This window comes from Mustela putorius, unplaced genomic scaffold, assembly GCF_011764305.1.
Source record: "Mustela putorius furo isolate JIRA1106 unplaced genomic scaffold, ASM1176430v1.1 tig00000430_pilon_pilon_pilon, whole genome shotgun sequence".
NCBI lineage: Eukaryota > Metazoa > Chordata > Mammalia > Carnivora > Mustelidae > Mustela > Mustela putorius.
Genome location: NW_025421377.1, coordinates 607926 through 623766, shown reverse-complemented (window position 1 = coordinate 623766; position 15841 = coordinate 607926). Strand labels below are relative to the sequence as shown.

The following is a 15841-nucleotide window of genomic DNA, read 5'->3' as shown; positions in this document are numbered from 1 at the left end:
CAAACTCCAGTCTTTGAGTCCCAGTGGTTGTAAAAACTCACAAAAAATCAGCCCCTCACATTCTTCCAGTCAATGACTTTGGGGAAGTGGTTTTTTTGTGTGTGTGTGTGTCATACTCTGTGCCCTCTTCTCCATCTCTCTCACTGTCATGCATGTATATTCATCTCTCTGTGATCAGGGCTCCCTCCCCTCTGCCAAAACCATGACCCTTTTCTCCTCAAACCAGGTCTCTGCAGCTTCCTACTTTCCATGATGTAGCTTCTTCTCTCCCTCTATTTGTGCAGTTTTTTTTTCTCTCAGTCCTCAGATAGGTTTCTTGGATGTTCAGAATGATTTGATATTTATCTAGCTATGCCTGAGGAAAAAGGCAAGTCTAGGATGCTCCTACTATTCCACCATCTTCCCTTCTTTTCCTCTAAGATTGTCAGTTTTCAAAAATTTTTACAAAATTTTACAAAATTTCTTATGGTTCAGTCTGACCTTACTGTTTAATGAAGGTCCTGTCCCAGACTCAGATAATTAACCCTTACAAAGAACCACAGTCATTTAACAAATGTGCAGTCATCCTTTTAAAAAAAGCTAGTGACAGGAGAGTTAATTTTATGAGTAAATAAATATATACTATACTTTATTATATCAAATGATCAGCATTCCCATCCATACTCTACATTTATAATTTTTAAGAGTAGATTACTTGGGAACATTTATTTTAAAATTTTAATTACTTCTTTTTAGATTTAAAATAGTTATCAAACATTTTACAACTGGCAAACCCCAGACTGAAGGACTAATTTCACAAATCCAACTTATCCTTTGTTCACAGTGGAGACAAGTATCACAGGAGAAGTATAATATTTATAATAATGCTGTTTTGGATCCATTGTAATTTCCTTTGAGGGGGATCATGTCCCTTCCAGTCACTACCCAAACCTCTAAGTAGGACAAAAAGTTGAAAAGTATAGGAAATGGTTGAATTCCTGCTATGATTAGGTTTTTGATAATGGAGTCAAACACATCAGTTAATAAATAGTCACTGATCAAAATAAATTCAAGGAAAGTTCGTGATTTGGGGGCATTTTCAAAGGAAAATCTAGTTATCAGAAATTATTAACTTGCCTTATATTTTAGAATCTTCTTCTAATCACTTTTTTGTTTCATTGAAGCACAGAATTGATAAATTTTATATTATGTGTATTATATCTCTAGTTATGGACTTCTGGTTTATGTTATCTGAAGGAAAACATAGAGTGCATCTGGATCAGAATATTATCCCCAATTTCCAGCCTAGAAGTATTACCCAGAATGTCCTAAGGTTATGGAGAATGATTTCCTTTACTCCCCAAGCTTTGGGGCGCTAAGCAATGTTTCAAGGAGACAGCCAGTTGGGCAAGATGAAATACTAGACCATCTGTTGCTAAATTACCCCCAACACATGCATTCCACACACATTCAATATATTAGTTATATAGCCATCTCTGAAAACATGACCTTTACATCATATAAGTTAATATGAAAGTCGTTTATACATGATTTTATTTACAAACATCTATTGATCACTTTTTATGTGCCAGACACTATACTAAGTGCCTAGATATATTGAATCATAATCTGTACAAACCTTCATTAATTTCTTTGGGCATTTAATTTAATGGATTTTTACCATGTGTCACCCTAACCTTTAATAGTGCTTCTGTATAATTTATAATATAGGATAAGAACTCATATCACAGTATGTTAAGATATTTAAATTGCTGAAATATGCCATATAACATGTGCATCAAGCATCAATACTCTGAGTTTTCTAAATACCTCATTTGCAAAAGTTTTCATTTCATAGCATCATTGAAATTCTGACAACTGCTATATGAGATTTTGGAGTGAACTAGTTTTTGTACTCAGTTTTCCAACTTTCCTCAGATTCTATTGCAGTTGTTGAACTTGAATATGGTCCTTCCCATCTTATATTCAGTCTTGTTGCTACCAACGCTGACCCTGCTCTGGCAGCAAACCTTTTGCTTTTTACCTTGCCAGTGGCCACTGGCCCTTGGACTGGTTTCTTTTCCACAAGAGTGGTGTGTGAGAAAAATGTGCTTAAATTTCATATCATATGATTCATAAAACCATTTCATATTATATGTAGAGATACTATAGGTGTGAAAGGGAAACCAAATTCTATCACAAATAGAGTATACATTGTATATTTTTTAGAACTTTTCCTTTCTTTTCTTTTCGTTCTTTCTTTCTTTTTTTTTTTTTTAGCTAGAGAGATGCTTCTTTGTCTTTATTTTATGTGTCAATGACTCCCCTCAAGTGTTAAGCTCCAGCTTCCTGTCATTGCAAGTCTTGTAATGAAATTATTTAAAAGGTATTTTATTTTACTTAATCCTCAAAACAAGTAGGTATTAGACTCACAAATGCTCCAGAGGTATGTTGTGTAGCACAGTAGTCATGGGCCACATGTGGCCACCGAGCCATCAAATATGACTAGTCCAAGCTGAGATGTGTTAAATACATACCATGTTTTGAAGACCTAGTTTGGAAAAAAATGCAAATTATGCCATCAATAAATGTTTTATTAACAACATGTTGAAATGATAGTATTTTGGATATTTTGGGCTAAATAAATGACATTACTAAGAAAATTTCACCTATTTCATTTTTACTGTTTTAACGTGGCTACAAGAATATTTCAAATTACATGTATGGTTGACATATTTTTATAGAACAGCACAGTACTTTAAAAACTGCAAAGGCTCCTGGTACAGGAAAGAACTCAGACTTTTTGCTTAGAATTACAAATGATTGAATTTTGTATCTTTGTTTGGCAAAACTTTCAACTGTCTTGAATAAGATAAACAGGTACCAGGAAGGCTCCTGAAAACTAGAAGTGCAATTGGCCTTGGACACAAGGTCTTGATCACAGTCAAACGACTGAACAAAGTTAAAATAAAAAAGAAAAGAAAAGGAAGAAAGAAAGGGGCCAAAATAAATTAAACCAATGAAATTATATCATAATCTGGGATGATAAAAGGCAACAAGGGAGGGACAACCATGGCTGTAGACAGGGAAGCACATGCTGGGGGTGGTTCAGGGATGTTCAAGACAGTAGGACTATGTCACTTCAGGCCCTGGGGTGAAACAATTGAAAGGAAAGCAAAGGTACTAAAATCATATATAATTATATAATCTGCTTGGGAACTCAGATCTGTCTCCGCAGGTTGTAGCTCCACTGTCATCCCTCAGAACACTGGTGTAAAGCAGACATAATAAATTAATAAATTAATAGAACTTTATTAATCTTGAATGGGCCTGTAGTCGGACATAATATCATAGTGAGAAGTCTGTGATCTTTGTTATTTCCACTGAATCCACAAGAAAACTCAAGTTTAGAGGGGTTAAGTAACTTGCTCAAATCAGAAAGCTAGCAAGAAACAAAGTTAGATTTTAATCCAGTTCTACCTGACTTTATTCTAGTTCTTCTTCCTCCTCTGTCAAAGAAGATATCTGCCTTTAAGTAATTCTCAGCCTAGGGGAGAAATATTTTATTTGTTGTTGTAAATTATAAATTATTAATCTGGACTCAATATAACCTTTTTGGTTAGTTTGCTGTGTTTTAGAGACAGTTTTGGCTATGTTATTTTAAAATGTGCCAGAAATGCGAAGTGATCTAGTGTAGTTTCTAGTCAGAGATGTTTGATGTATTATTTTTGCACAGCAACATAAGTTCTTACGGACCTAACTTTGTGATGAGATTGGCCTACGGAGCACGACTGGTGTCTGTGGCTTAGATCAAAATGGTTTTGGCTACAGGCGTACCTCAGAGATATTGTGGATTCTATTCCAGACCACTACAATACAGCAAGTCAAATGAATTTAGTTTGCTTCAGTGCATGTAAAAGTTATGTTTACACTATACTGTTGTCTATTAAGCGTACAAGAGCATCATGTCTAAAAAAGTCCACAATGTGTATGCCTTAGTTAAAAAGTACTTTCTTGCTGAAATATGTTGACCATCCCCTGAGCTTTCAATGAGTCATAATAATTTTGCTGGTGTGGATCTTACCTCCATGTTGATGATTGCTGACTGATCAGGGTGATGGTTGCTAAAAGTTAGGGTGGCTGTGGGGATTTCTTAAAATAGGACAATGAGGTTTGCCATTTGGCTTGACTTCCCCTTATGAGCGTGCAATGAATGTTCTTTGATAGCATTTTACCTACAGTAGGGCTTTCAGAATTGGAGTCAATCTTCTTAAACCCTGCCGCTGCTTTATCAACTATGTTTATGTGATGTTGTAAATTTCTTGTTACCACTTCCACAGTCTTCACAGTATCTCCACAGGAGTAGATTTCCTCTCAAGAAAGATTCGTTTTTTTTTTTTTTTCCTCATTCAAAAGAAGCAAAGAGCAATTCCTCATCTGTTCATGTTATATGATGAGATTGCAGCAAATCAGTCCCATCTTCAAGCTCCACTTCTAATTCTAGTTCTCCCACTATTTCCACCACATCAGTTAACTTTCTCCACTGAAATCTTAAAAACCTGAAAGTCATTCATGAGGATTGGAATCCACTTCTTCCAAACTCCCATTAATGTTGATATTTTGACCTCTTCAAATTAATCACAAATGTTCCTAATGGCATCTAGAATCCTGAATCCTTTACAGGATTTGCTCGGATTTTCCTTAGATTTTCCTTTGCTCGGATCCATTAGAGGAATTGTTATTCTGTTGCAGCTATAGCCTTACAAAAAACAATTTTTTAAAAGATTTTATTTATTTGTTTGACAGAGAGATAGAGCACAAATAGGCAGAGCAGTAGGCAGAGGAAGAGGAAGAAGCAGACTCTACACTGAGCAGGGAGCCCGACTCAGGATTTGATCCCAGAACTCTGGGATCATGACCTCAGCCAAAGGCAGAGGTTAAGACAACTGAGCCACCCAGGTGCCCCCCAAAAGTATTTCTTAAGTATTAAGACATCAACGTCAAAATGACAGCTTGCATATGGGCTCAGAATGGATGTTGTGTTAGCAGGAATGAAAACACCATTAATGTCATTGTACATCTCTATCAGAGTTCTTGGTTGACCAGGTACATTTTCAATGAGCAATCATATATTGAAAGGAATCTTTTCTTTGGACAGTAGGTCTCAACAGTGGGCTTAAAATATTCACTAAACCATGTCATAAACAGATGTGCTGTCATCCAGGTGCTGTTTTTCCATTTATAGAGCACTTACTCTAAGGGCCCTAGGATTTTCAGAATGGTAAATGAACTCTGGCTTCAACTTCAAGTCATCAGCTGCATTATCCCATAATGAAAGAGTCATCCTGCTCTTTGAAGCTTTGAAACTAGGCATTGACTTCTCCCCTCTAGCTAGATGGCATCTTCCAACATAAAGCTGTATTGTCTTCTTTGAAAATCTGTTGTTTAGTGTAGACACTTCCTGAATTATCTCAGCTAGATCTTCTGGATGAGTTGCTTTAGCTTCTACATCAGCACTTAAGGCTTCTTGTACTTTGATGTTATGGAGATGGTTTCTTTCCTTAAATTGCATGAACCAACCTCTGCTAGCTTCAAAACTCTCTGCAGCTTCCTCACCTCTCAGCCTTCATAGAACTGAAGAGAGTTAGGACCTTGCTCAGAATTAGGCTTTGGCTTAGGGGAATATTGTGGCTGGTTTCATCTTCTTCCTGGACCACTCAAACTTTCTCCATATCAGCAATATGGTTGTTCTGCTTTCTTATCATTCATGTGGTCACTGGAGTAGCATTTTTAAGTTCCTTCAAGAATGCTTCCTTTGCATTCACAACTTGCTAACTGTTTGGCACAAGAGTCCTAGCTTTTAGCTTATCTCAACTTTCAACATGCCTTCCTCACTAAGCTTACTCATTTGTAGCTTTTGATTTAAAGCAAGAGAACGGGTCTCTTCCATTCTCATGAACATTTAGAGACCATTGTAGAGTTATTGACTGGCCTAATTTCAATATTGTTGTGTCTCAGCAAATAGGGAGGCCAGAGGAGAGGGAGAGAGATGGAGGAATAGCTGGTCACTTCATATGGACATGACCTGGGACACCCCAAAGCAACCATAATAGTACATCAAAGATCACTGATCACAGTTCGCCATAACAAATATAATAATGAAAATGTTTGAAATTTGGGGAGAATTGTGAAAATGTGACACAGGGATACAAAGTGAGTAAATGCTTTTGGAAAAAGCATTTGGTGTCAATAGACTTGCTCAATGCGGGGTTGCCACTAACCTTCAATTAAAAAAAAAAAAATAAACTATCTGTGATGTGCAATAAAATGAGGTCCGCCTGTGCAGCATTTGGTGTTGATTGCTCAGCTCATCAAAATGATTGTTCCAATAGTGTGGATCTCTTTTTAGTTTTCCCTCCTCTTTAGATTGAGTTTGTTTTGATCAGATTATTTTCTCACTTCTCCTAATTAGAATTTTGAAGGACCGAGTCTTACTTATTTCTGCAGTCTCATTGTGTAACCCAATGTCTAGCACAGAAGTTGATGTTTTGTCATCCATTCATGACATGAACATATTTATATGCAGTAAATATTCAATAAACAGAAACTTTGTATCTCTTATGGGCTGGGCGCACCATGCTGGGGATAGAATAGTGCATATGATTATATGCCATACTTACAATTTAGTGAGAGACAATGACATGTCAGTGTGATAAATCCTGCCCATGTGTGAGTGCAGAGTGCTGTGGGAACACCTGTTTTGGTCAAAAGCTGAAGATTTCCAGAGAAAGTGCTATTTAAGCTGGGACCTCAGGGAAGAGATAAATAGGGTGAAGGATTAGGGAACTGGTAGATAAGGAAAGGCATTCCTAGCAGAAAGAAAAAAAGGGAAAAAAAGACACCTGGACCTGAAGTATGTTCAGTTCGGAGTTTGGTCAGAGGGTTTAGTTATGGGAGGGAGTGACAGTCAGAGGAATATAAGGAGAGAAAGGATTAAGGAGAAATATTCAATCAACATTGAAGGAATTATTTTAAGAAGCAATACAGCACACAGTGTAATTCACTAAGAATTTCTAAGATGATTCATTTAGAGTATGAATTTTAGACCATTTATCTTATAAGCATATTTTATGTAATTAAAAAATTAGAATGGATTTTAACCCGATAATATTGGAGACCTCATATTCATAAATACATATGCATATGTATTATATGTCCACTTCATTGAGATTCTATGGGCTGTACCATACTTATCATTAGAGATATTTATCTCATGATAAATGGGCTTCATTAGTAGTGGTTTGAGGCATTATTATTTATTCATTTATAAAGGTTATAAAGCTCCTATTAATTCATTTTCCAGAACTATTATTTTAAATTCCAAATACTTTGTGCTGTTAGCTTTTAAATGAATAAGGTGAAGATCAATTCTACTTCTTAATTTGATCAATTTATAAATTTGAGGGGGCAATAGGCTTATATAAGAGGATTGCATGAAGATGTATACAATAAACCCAGTTTTAAGTCTCAGTCTTGGCAGATATGTGCTGTGTTCCTTCATTGGTTCTTTCAGTCTCATGTAACTTCAAAATTGATATAGCATTTTCTGTGGATGTGTCTTATAAGGGTCAATTAATTAATGTTATTTTTAACGCTCTGAAGAATAGGGTATTATTTATAAAAATTTGAGGTTAGTACTGTTATTTCAAATCCAGTGCTTTTTTTTTTTTTTTTTTTTGTGGGTTCAGAGAAGAACTTCTAAGCAGGCATATAGAATTAAAAAAAATAAAGACTAGACATTATTTTATCTTTTAGTGGTTAAAGTTCATCTGTAATATTGTTAAAATCATTGAAATAAACTACTTTGTGCCACAGTATACTCTTTCACTTCTGTACGTACAATCAATGATTTTTTTATGGCTCTGAATGCAAAAAAATGCCCCAGGTGGATAGCTACAAGAAGGGAGATTTCTCATCTGCACTGCTATCCTAGGTAACTTATTTATTTATTTATTTATTTATTTATTTATTAAAGGGAGGGAGGGGCAAAGGGAGAGGGAAAGGGAGAATCTTAAATCAGCCATCCTGGGGCTAGGACTATATCTCAGGACCCTGACATCATGACCCTGAGATCATGATCTGAGCTGAAATCAGAGTGTCTGGTGGTTAATAGACTGAGCTTTTCAGACACCTCCATCCTAACTCTTCATCACACATAATACTGATCTTGCAGACTGTACTTGTGCTATGTACAGGTGGAGAGGGCGAGCTTAAATTCATATAATTTTCATTTGTGGCTTGAATCTTGGGGTTAGAAGATTAATAAAAACAAGCCATTTCTCTTGCCCAGTGAGTTGAAAGGAAAATGGAGAGATTAGATGAAGGCACTGAATGGGAATGGGAAGTAGGAATAGAGAGCAAGTTTCCTCCCTGTTTGCGTCTTTTCCTCCACAAACAATTATTAAGCATTTACTATGAATCAAATAATGAAAAGATAAAAGAAGAAAACAGTTACGTTATGTACAATCCTTTATTAGTTTCGGAGCCGAAATCAGATTTTCCTAGATTCTTCAGTTATACGTAACTCATGCAGTTAAATATGCAATCATGATCATTGATTGCAATAGAGGTTAGGGCATTTAGCCGTTCGCTTCAAAAACTATGGTAAAAGTGCCGGGGAGTCTGCAATCACGACTCCCACGCCAACATTTGTAGTAATGTCAGATTAGGAGCGTCGCATTTTTATTATAATTCAGACTCTCCTACCTTCCCCCTGACGCCCACCACTCCCTGCTCCACTTCCCACCTTAACGCAAGCGTACCCCCACTTCCCCTAAAAACACCCCCTTCCCTCCCCAACCAAACTAATTTTACTGGGCGAACAGTGGCGAGGAAGGTAAGGAAGGCAGGCCGGGAAGACGGACGAGAAGGAGGGAGGGAGGGACAGAGGGATCGCTGGAAGGAAGGAAGGGTATGAATGAAGGAGAGAGGCTGTCCTTTTCCCCCAGTGTTTTCGGTTCCCTGCGCTCTCCCCGCCGGCCGCGAAGCAGCATCTCCTCCCAGCTCGGCCCCCGCCCCGCCCCCTAGCGTCGGAGCCCCGCAGCCAGCGGCTGGCGCCTATCTCTTTAAATGACAGCTGTGGCTCGGGTCCCAGTCCCGAGCCTGACGTCAGTGCCGCCTCCCCGGCTGCGAGGAGTAGTTAGCGCCACCGTCCGCGCTCCGGGCTGGCTGAGCGCTAGCAAGCTGCTGGGGCGGCGAGTTGTCTTTGCTCCGGCCCCTCCTCCCGCCCTCCCCGCGGGGAGCCCAGCGGCTGCCTAAGAGCCGCTCGCAAGTCTCTCTCACACTTCCCCGCCGTCACCCCAAAGGAGCAGCCGCTCCTCCCCGCGCCTCCACCGCCGCCGCGGCGCCCGCGGAGCTCTTCTCCCGCGCTTCGCTCCCCCGATGGAGCCCGGGCGCCGCCGCCGCCGCCGCTGCCCCGAGCCCTGAACGGGGACGCCCCGGCCGAAGGAACGTGCCGCCCGGCCCGAGGGCGCACCAGGCACACGCCAAGGCCGAGGGCTGCCGAGGGTGGAAGGCGCGGGCTCCAGCAAGGAGAAAGTGCTGTTCTCCCGGGTCACTTGGCCGGCGGCGGGGGGACCATGGCTTTGAAGGACACGGGCAGTGGCGGCAGCACCATCCTGCCCATTAGCGAGATGGTCTCCTCGTCCAGCTCGCCGGGCGCGTCTGCGGCCGCCGCCCCGGGGCCCTGTTTGCCCTCGCCCTTCCCCGAGGTAGTGGAGCTCAATGTGGGAGGCCAGGTCTATGTGACCAAGCACTCGACGCTGCTCAGCGTCCCGGACAGCACTCTGGCCAGTATGTTCTCGCCCTCCAGCCCCCGGGGCGGCGCCCGACGCCGCGGAGAGCTGCCCAGGGACAGCCGGGCGCGCTTCTTCATCGACCGGGACGGCTTCCTCTTCAGGTACGTGCTGGATTACCTGCGGGACAAGCAGCTCGCGCTGCCCGAGCACTTCCCCGAGAAGGAGCGGCTCCTGCGCGAGGCCGAGTACTTCCAGCTCACCGACCTGGTCAAGCTGCTGTCGCCCAAGGTCACTAAGCAGAACTCACTCAACGACGAGGGCTGCCAGAGCGACCTGGAGGACAACGTCTCCCAGGGCAGCAGCGACGCGCTACTGCTGCGTGGGGCGGCCGCAGCCGCGCCCTCGGGCCCGGGAGCGCACGGCGCGGGCGGCGGCGGCGCGCCGGACAAGCGCTCGGGCTTCCTGACGCTCGGCTACCGCGGCTCCTACACCACCGTGCGAGACAACCAGGCGGACGCCAAGTTCCGGCGTGTGGCGCGCATCATGGTGTGCGGGCGCATCGCGCTGGCCAAGGAGGTCTTCGGGGACACGCTCAACGAGAGCCGCGACCCCGACCGGCCGCCCGAGAAGTACACGTCCCGCTTCTACCTCAAGTTCACCTACTTGGAGCAGGCGTTCGATCGCCTGTCGGAGGCCGGCTTCCACATGGTGGCGTGTAACTCCTCGGGCACCGCCGCCTTCGTCAACCAGTACCGCGACGACAAGATCTGGAGCAGCTACACCGAGTACATCTTTTTCCGTAAGTTCCCGGGCTCCCCGCCCCTTCGCCGACCCGCGGTGAGGTCTGAGCCCGGCCGGAACCCGGACGGGGCCGGTGTCCCGCGCGGGGGCTTGGTTAGCCAGGAAATGCGAGGGGCTTTTCCCTGTTCGGCCCCGTCACGCTGTGGACACAGTTTAGGGCTGCCTCCCTGGCGATCTGCCTTTCGATCCCCGTCTTCGTCAACTCGGGAGCAAGCGTTTCCCAGCCAGTCCTCTTTCTTAACTTCACTGGATTTGCGCTCCGACCCTGCGGTGCTCTTGGAGGCGCTGGGCGCCCTTCGGCGGAGGGCGGGGGAGAGACGCGACCCCAGAGCTGGGCGCGTTAGGTCCGCTTCTCTCTGCTTCCACGGAATTCCTGCGGGTTAACTTATGCGGGTCTCGGTGGTGTCCCTACAGAGGGCAGTTTGGCATCGGGGCGTTTCGGCGCACGCCAGGATCACCTCCAGTTGGTGCGGGTCTGGCGCAGAGCTTACAGTTACGGGTGTTCTCGGCAGGGGGCAAGGAGAGAAGGGACCTCCGTGCTTCCTGAGCTCCTCAAGGGCCCGAGGCATGAGAGCAGCTGGTGGGAAGGAGGTGTCCATCCACTCAGAAACCTCAGACTTCCCTCCCCCACGCCCGTAGTCGGTAACTGCTGGGTGTTTTGAACAGCGGAAGGTGGAGGGACCTGGGATTTGGATGTCTTCTGCTGTCAGGGTTGGCGATTAGGAAGGGACGTTGTGCGCGCGCGCGCGTGTGAGTGTGTGTGTATGTGACTGTGTTTCCTTTCTGGGCACCTCAAGTGCAAAAGGGGTCTTGAGCCCACTTTTCCAGGGGGACTGAAATGCAATGGTTTTCTGAAATGAGAGAAGGAGGGTGAAGATTTGGAAAGCATTGGGCAGGGTGCGTTTTGTAGTGCGCTTCAGGAGGGGGCTCTGTGGATCAAGTTCAAGGACTACACCAAATATCACGGGCGCTGGGGGGATGGGACCGGCACAGAAATCCGTGACGCTTATAAAGGGAGCAGGGCCACAACTAGAGAGCTATTTGGACAAATGAAAAGCCAGCTGGGATGGCGGCAGGAACATCATTTGGCAAAAGCTCCTTCTTTGGCAAGACACAGGAAGCTTCAAAACTTGCCTGTAGAGTTGGGGAGAATATCATTGACCGTTTATGATTGAAATAGACAGCTTTAATTGTATCTATTTCTTTTGGTAATTCACCTACTGTTTGGGAACTACACAATTTATTGCACTTTATTTTGACTGGAGAAGTGGAAAAGACTTTTTTTTTTTTTTTTAATTTTTCTTTTTCCACAGGTGCAAGCTTGATTGGAAGATGCTCATTGTATGTTCTAGTAACCTTGGAGATATGGTGACAAAACACAGCACACTTGGCGTTAGTGTTAGATTGTCTTTTTTAATAGTGCTGGATTTCCTGTGAAAACGATTTCACAGAGAAGCAAAGAAAGTGCAGGTTGTAGTGGTAGATAAAATCTAATTTTCTTAATTATATAAAAGTATTATTTGTTGTACAGTAAAAAGTTTGATAGAAAAGTTGCCTACAGGAAGGTGATATTTTATTGTCTATATAAAACTGGGATCTCTTCAATATATATTAAGTAATTAAAACATTTTTTACCATCACTGTTTACATTTGATCCTTTATCAATGGGACCTTTAACTAGCATTTCAGCTCTTAAACATGTGTGTCATTCAAACGTGGGTATACTCCATTTTAGAAGACGAGACTTCTTTTGACTCTTTTATGGCTAGAGGTTTTTGTTAGAAGATACGAGCATAAGTGCTCAGTGGTTAATATTCTTGCATTTTGGGATCTTTCACAGTGTTGGTCTTTCTTTTTCCCCTAGAGAGTTGTGGACTTGACTTTGGTTTTGAGGAGAACATAGGTTGTATCTAAATTATGAAAACAAGCCCTTAAAATAGTTTATTGCAGTGGGAAACTCAGGCAATGTAGCTAGCAAGGTAATTTGAGAGATATTTGGAATTTAGGATATTTAACTTCTGGAGCCAGAAGTGTTGATAAAATAAAATATCTCTATTACAAATAACTATGTGCAGAATACTCACATAACTAATGAGCTCTGAGCGTCATTCATAAAAGTCCTAGAAATGTAAGTGCTACAGCCTTCTTCATTGATTACTCTATGGGGAAAGTACATGGTTCCAGGTTAAATAATGCTCTTCTGAAATGGTATTGTAGTCATTGACTAACCAAATGTAATATAAAACCAATTTGTGACGTAAAATTTATCTTGAATTCTATTGTATATGCATTTATTTTATATTTTATATAGATTGTAGCATATTTCACAGATTATTTTACACATGATTTCTTTTAATATTGGTGAATGAAAAGATACTGTCAAATTTTATATTTCCATTCTCTTCAGCTTAGGTAATGATGTAAGTATACAGAGTATACTTATTTTGTTTAGCCGTCTCTAAGAAAACTACCAGTATTATTCATAAAAACAAAATTAATGGGTGAGCTTGTTTGTCCACTATGTTTTAGAGATAGAAGGTAGCCTTATTTTTTATTTCCCCTTTAGCACAGTTTTTTCACCAAATACTTATTTTTGTGTATAACATGTATCAGTCATTTTAACACCTTTTAAAAATCAGGCTATGTGTGAAATTAGCAGCATGAAGATTCTCTGAAAACTACAGAATTGTAGTTTATACACTGGAACTCCAGCTTTAACTCCTTACTCCCTCTCCCCTTTTTGCCCCCCCCCCCAGTTTCTATTCAGATAGGAAGAGAGTAGCACATGGTTCAGTAATCTTAAACACTGCCATTTGCCAAATGTGTGATCTTGGTTAAATTATTTATTTTTTCTGAGTCTCCACTCCCTTACCTGTATAATGGGGGTTATTATAGTATCAATTAAAAAATATTTTATTTATTTGTCAGAGAGAGAGAGAGCACAAGCTGGGGGAGCAGCAGGCAGAGGGAGAAGCAGGCTCCCCACTGAGTGAGGATCCCAACGGGGAACTAGATCCCAGGATCCTGGGACCATGACTCCAGTCAAAGGCAGACACCTAACCAACTGAGCCACCCGGGCGTCCCTATAGTACCAATTTCATAGGATATGAGAATACATGTAAAGTCCTTAGACCAGGGCTCGACATATAATAAAAGCTTAACAAATGTTAGCAGTTACAATTAATTGTTAGCCATATTATACAAAGTTTGATATTCTTGTCAATATTACATTTTAACTTTGTTATATACCAAGTATAATCAATTTACTTATAAAGTTAATTAGAAAATTATTTTGCAATTAAATGATAACATAATAACTTTCAAAAGTTTGACACAACCAATTTAATAACAAGTTCATTGTTGGAACTTGAATTTTTCAGGCCAAGTTCAAGTCACCTGGGCTTGCCAGTCTTTCTACAGTTAGTTTTTGGGATCAACTCCAACAGAACTCTTTTCTGATTCAGGGCCAAGAAGTGTTTTAATGTTCTCTACTAGGACTTGAAAGTTTGGTAATATTTTCTGACAAACACTGAGCTAGATTCATTATCTCCTTAAGTGCTTGTATCCAAGTCATTGGGTTCCAATGCTCAAGGTTATATACAGGCTATTAAACATTTAATACTAACTTCATCTGGCTGGATGGACACTTTTATCTATTCTCAGTGTTAACTCATTATTTTACCAAGTCTTTTAGACTCTGTGACCTATACTAATGATATTACCATTCTATATTACTCTTTTAATACTGAAAATTGTCCTTTCTTGAAGGAAAGTAGAGTGATTTTTATGCTTTTTGTTTTTTGGGTAGGGGTTATCTGTTAGGTGCGCCTGTCATGTTTCTAGGTATATCTAGAAGACAAGGCATTTTATGTTGGCATTGTACTACATCAACAATAAATAGTTATAGGCTTGGCACGAGATATGTAGACTACCCATAGTTAGAATAAACAGTATATATATATATCTTTTATTTCTCACAATCAGTGTGTTTACAGAATGGTAGTACTGCTCTTATCTTAAAGTGCTTCCAGTTTTGTACTCCATGTGTTGGTTGAGTAACATTTGGTGTAAAGTACATACTTCTCTAGGATGCACTTGATATTCTTTACATTTGGTATACATTTTTTGTTGTGATCTATGAGAGTGCCAGATCTAGGAATTAATGCCATTACTGAACTGAACTTTGAATTCCGATTTGTCTTAATGGATTTTTATATCTGGTCTTTCAAATCTATTCTGATTTATTTGACTGTGTATGGAGGAATATAACTAGTTGAGTTGAAAATATTCGAACAACTTTTCAGTCTTATGTTAGCAGGCCAGTTGTATTCAAAGCTTTCTAAAAAACATCTTTAAAAAGTTATTCTATTTATATGTATACTTTTAAAATTTTATATTATTTTCTAGTCTAAAAGTGCTTCTACTTTTATCATCAAATGTTATATGGAAAAGAATTTTGTTAATCATTTTTTTTAAGATGGTTCTTTTCCTTCTAAAGCCTTACTAGTTATTTTTGTAATTCCAACGTGAAAATTTCTTTTGCAACCACATGACAGAATGACTTTTGAGTCAGTGGAGAACAAGTAAAAGGAATAGATAACTTTTTAAACACCAGCATCCTGATTTCATGCAAATAAGTGAAATAATAAAGTGGACAGAAAATGACAAAAAACTTGGGGTGAAAAAGTTTGGAGGCTGTGCTTTGTCACTGGGTTCTGTTTAAGGGCTTAAACTTTTATGTCTGGCATAGTACAGTCTCTAAACTTGATTTTTTTTTTTTTAAAGATTTATTTATTTGGGGGGGGAGGGGGGAGGGGGCAGGAAGTCAGGGAAGGAGAGGAAATCTCCAGGGACCTCTGCTCTGAGCACTGAGCCCCACACCTGGGCTTGATCTCAAGACCCTCAGATCATGACCTGAACTTAAATCAAGAGCCTGATGCTTAACCAACTGAGCCACTCAGATGCCCATAGACTTGATCTTTTTAAAATAGGATTATGACTTTAACTTTCCCTGCTACCTCTATAGCTTCTTGTCAGCTGTTATTTGGATTATGCAGCTGGAAGGCTAAATGACTATCAGTTTTATTGGTGGAGTTCTTTTTTTTTGGTAAGTTAGATTGCCAGAACTCACTGTGTGTGTGTGTGTATGTGTGCATGCGTGCATGTGTGCTCGCATGCACATATGCGTGTGGGACTATGCCTTAGTTAAAAAAAAAAATCCCCTGGGAAAAAGAGAAATAATCTGTATGAAAATAAGCATCAAT

General features: G+C 40.9%; 1 protein-coding gene across 1 annotated transcript in view; it reads left to right on the top strand.

Moving 5' to 3' along the window:
* The first annotated feature begins 9509 nt into the window (after window positions 1-9509).
* KCTD8 (potassium channel tetramerization domain containing 8) overlaps window positions 9510-15841 on the top strand; it is a 249427-nt gene continuing 243095 nt past the window's right edge. Inside the window, exon 1 of the mRNA XM_004764901.3 lies at window positions 9510-10575. Within this exon, the coding sequence (XP_004764958.1) occupies window positions 9618-10575 (958 nt within the window). The 5' untranslated portion in view covers window positions 9510-9617. The remainder of the gene's footprint in view (window positions 10576-15841) is intronic.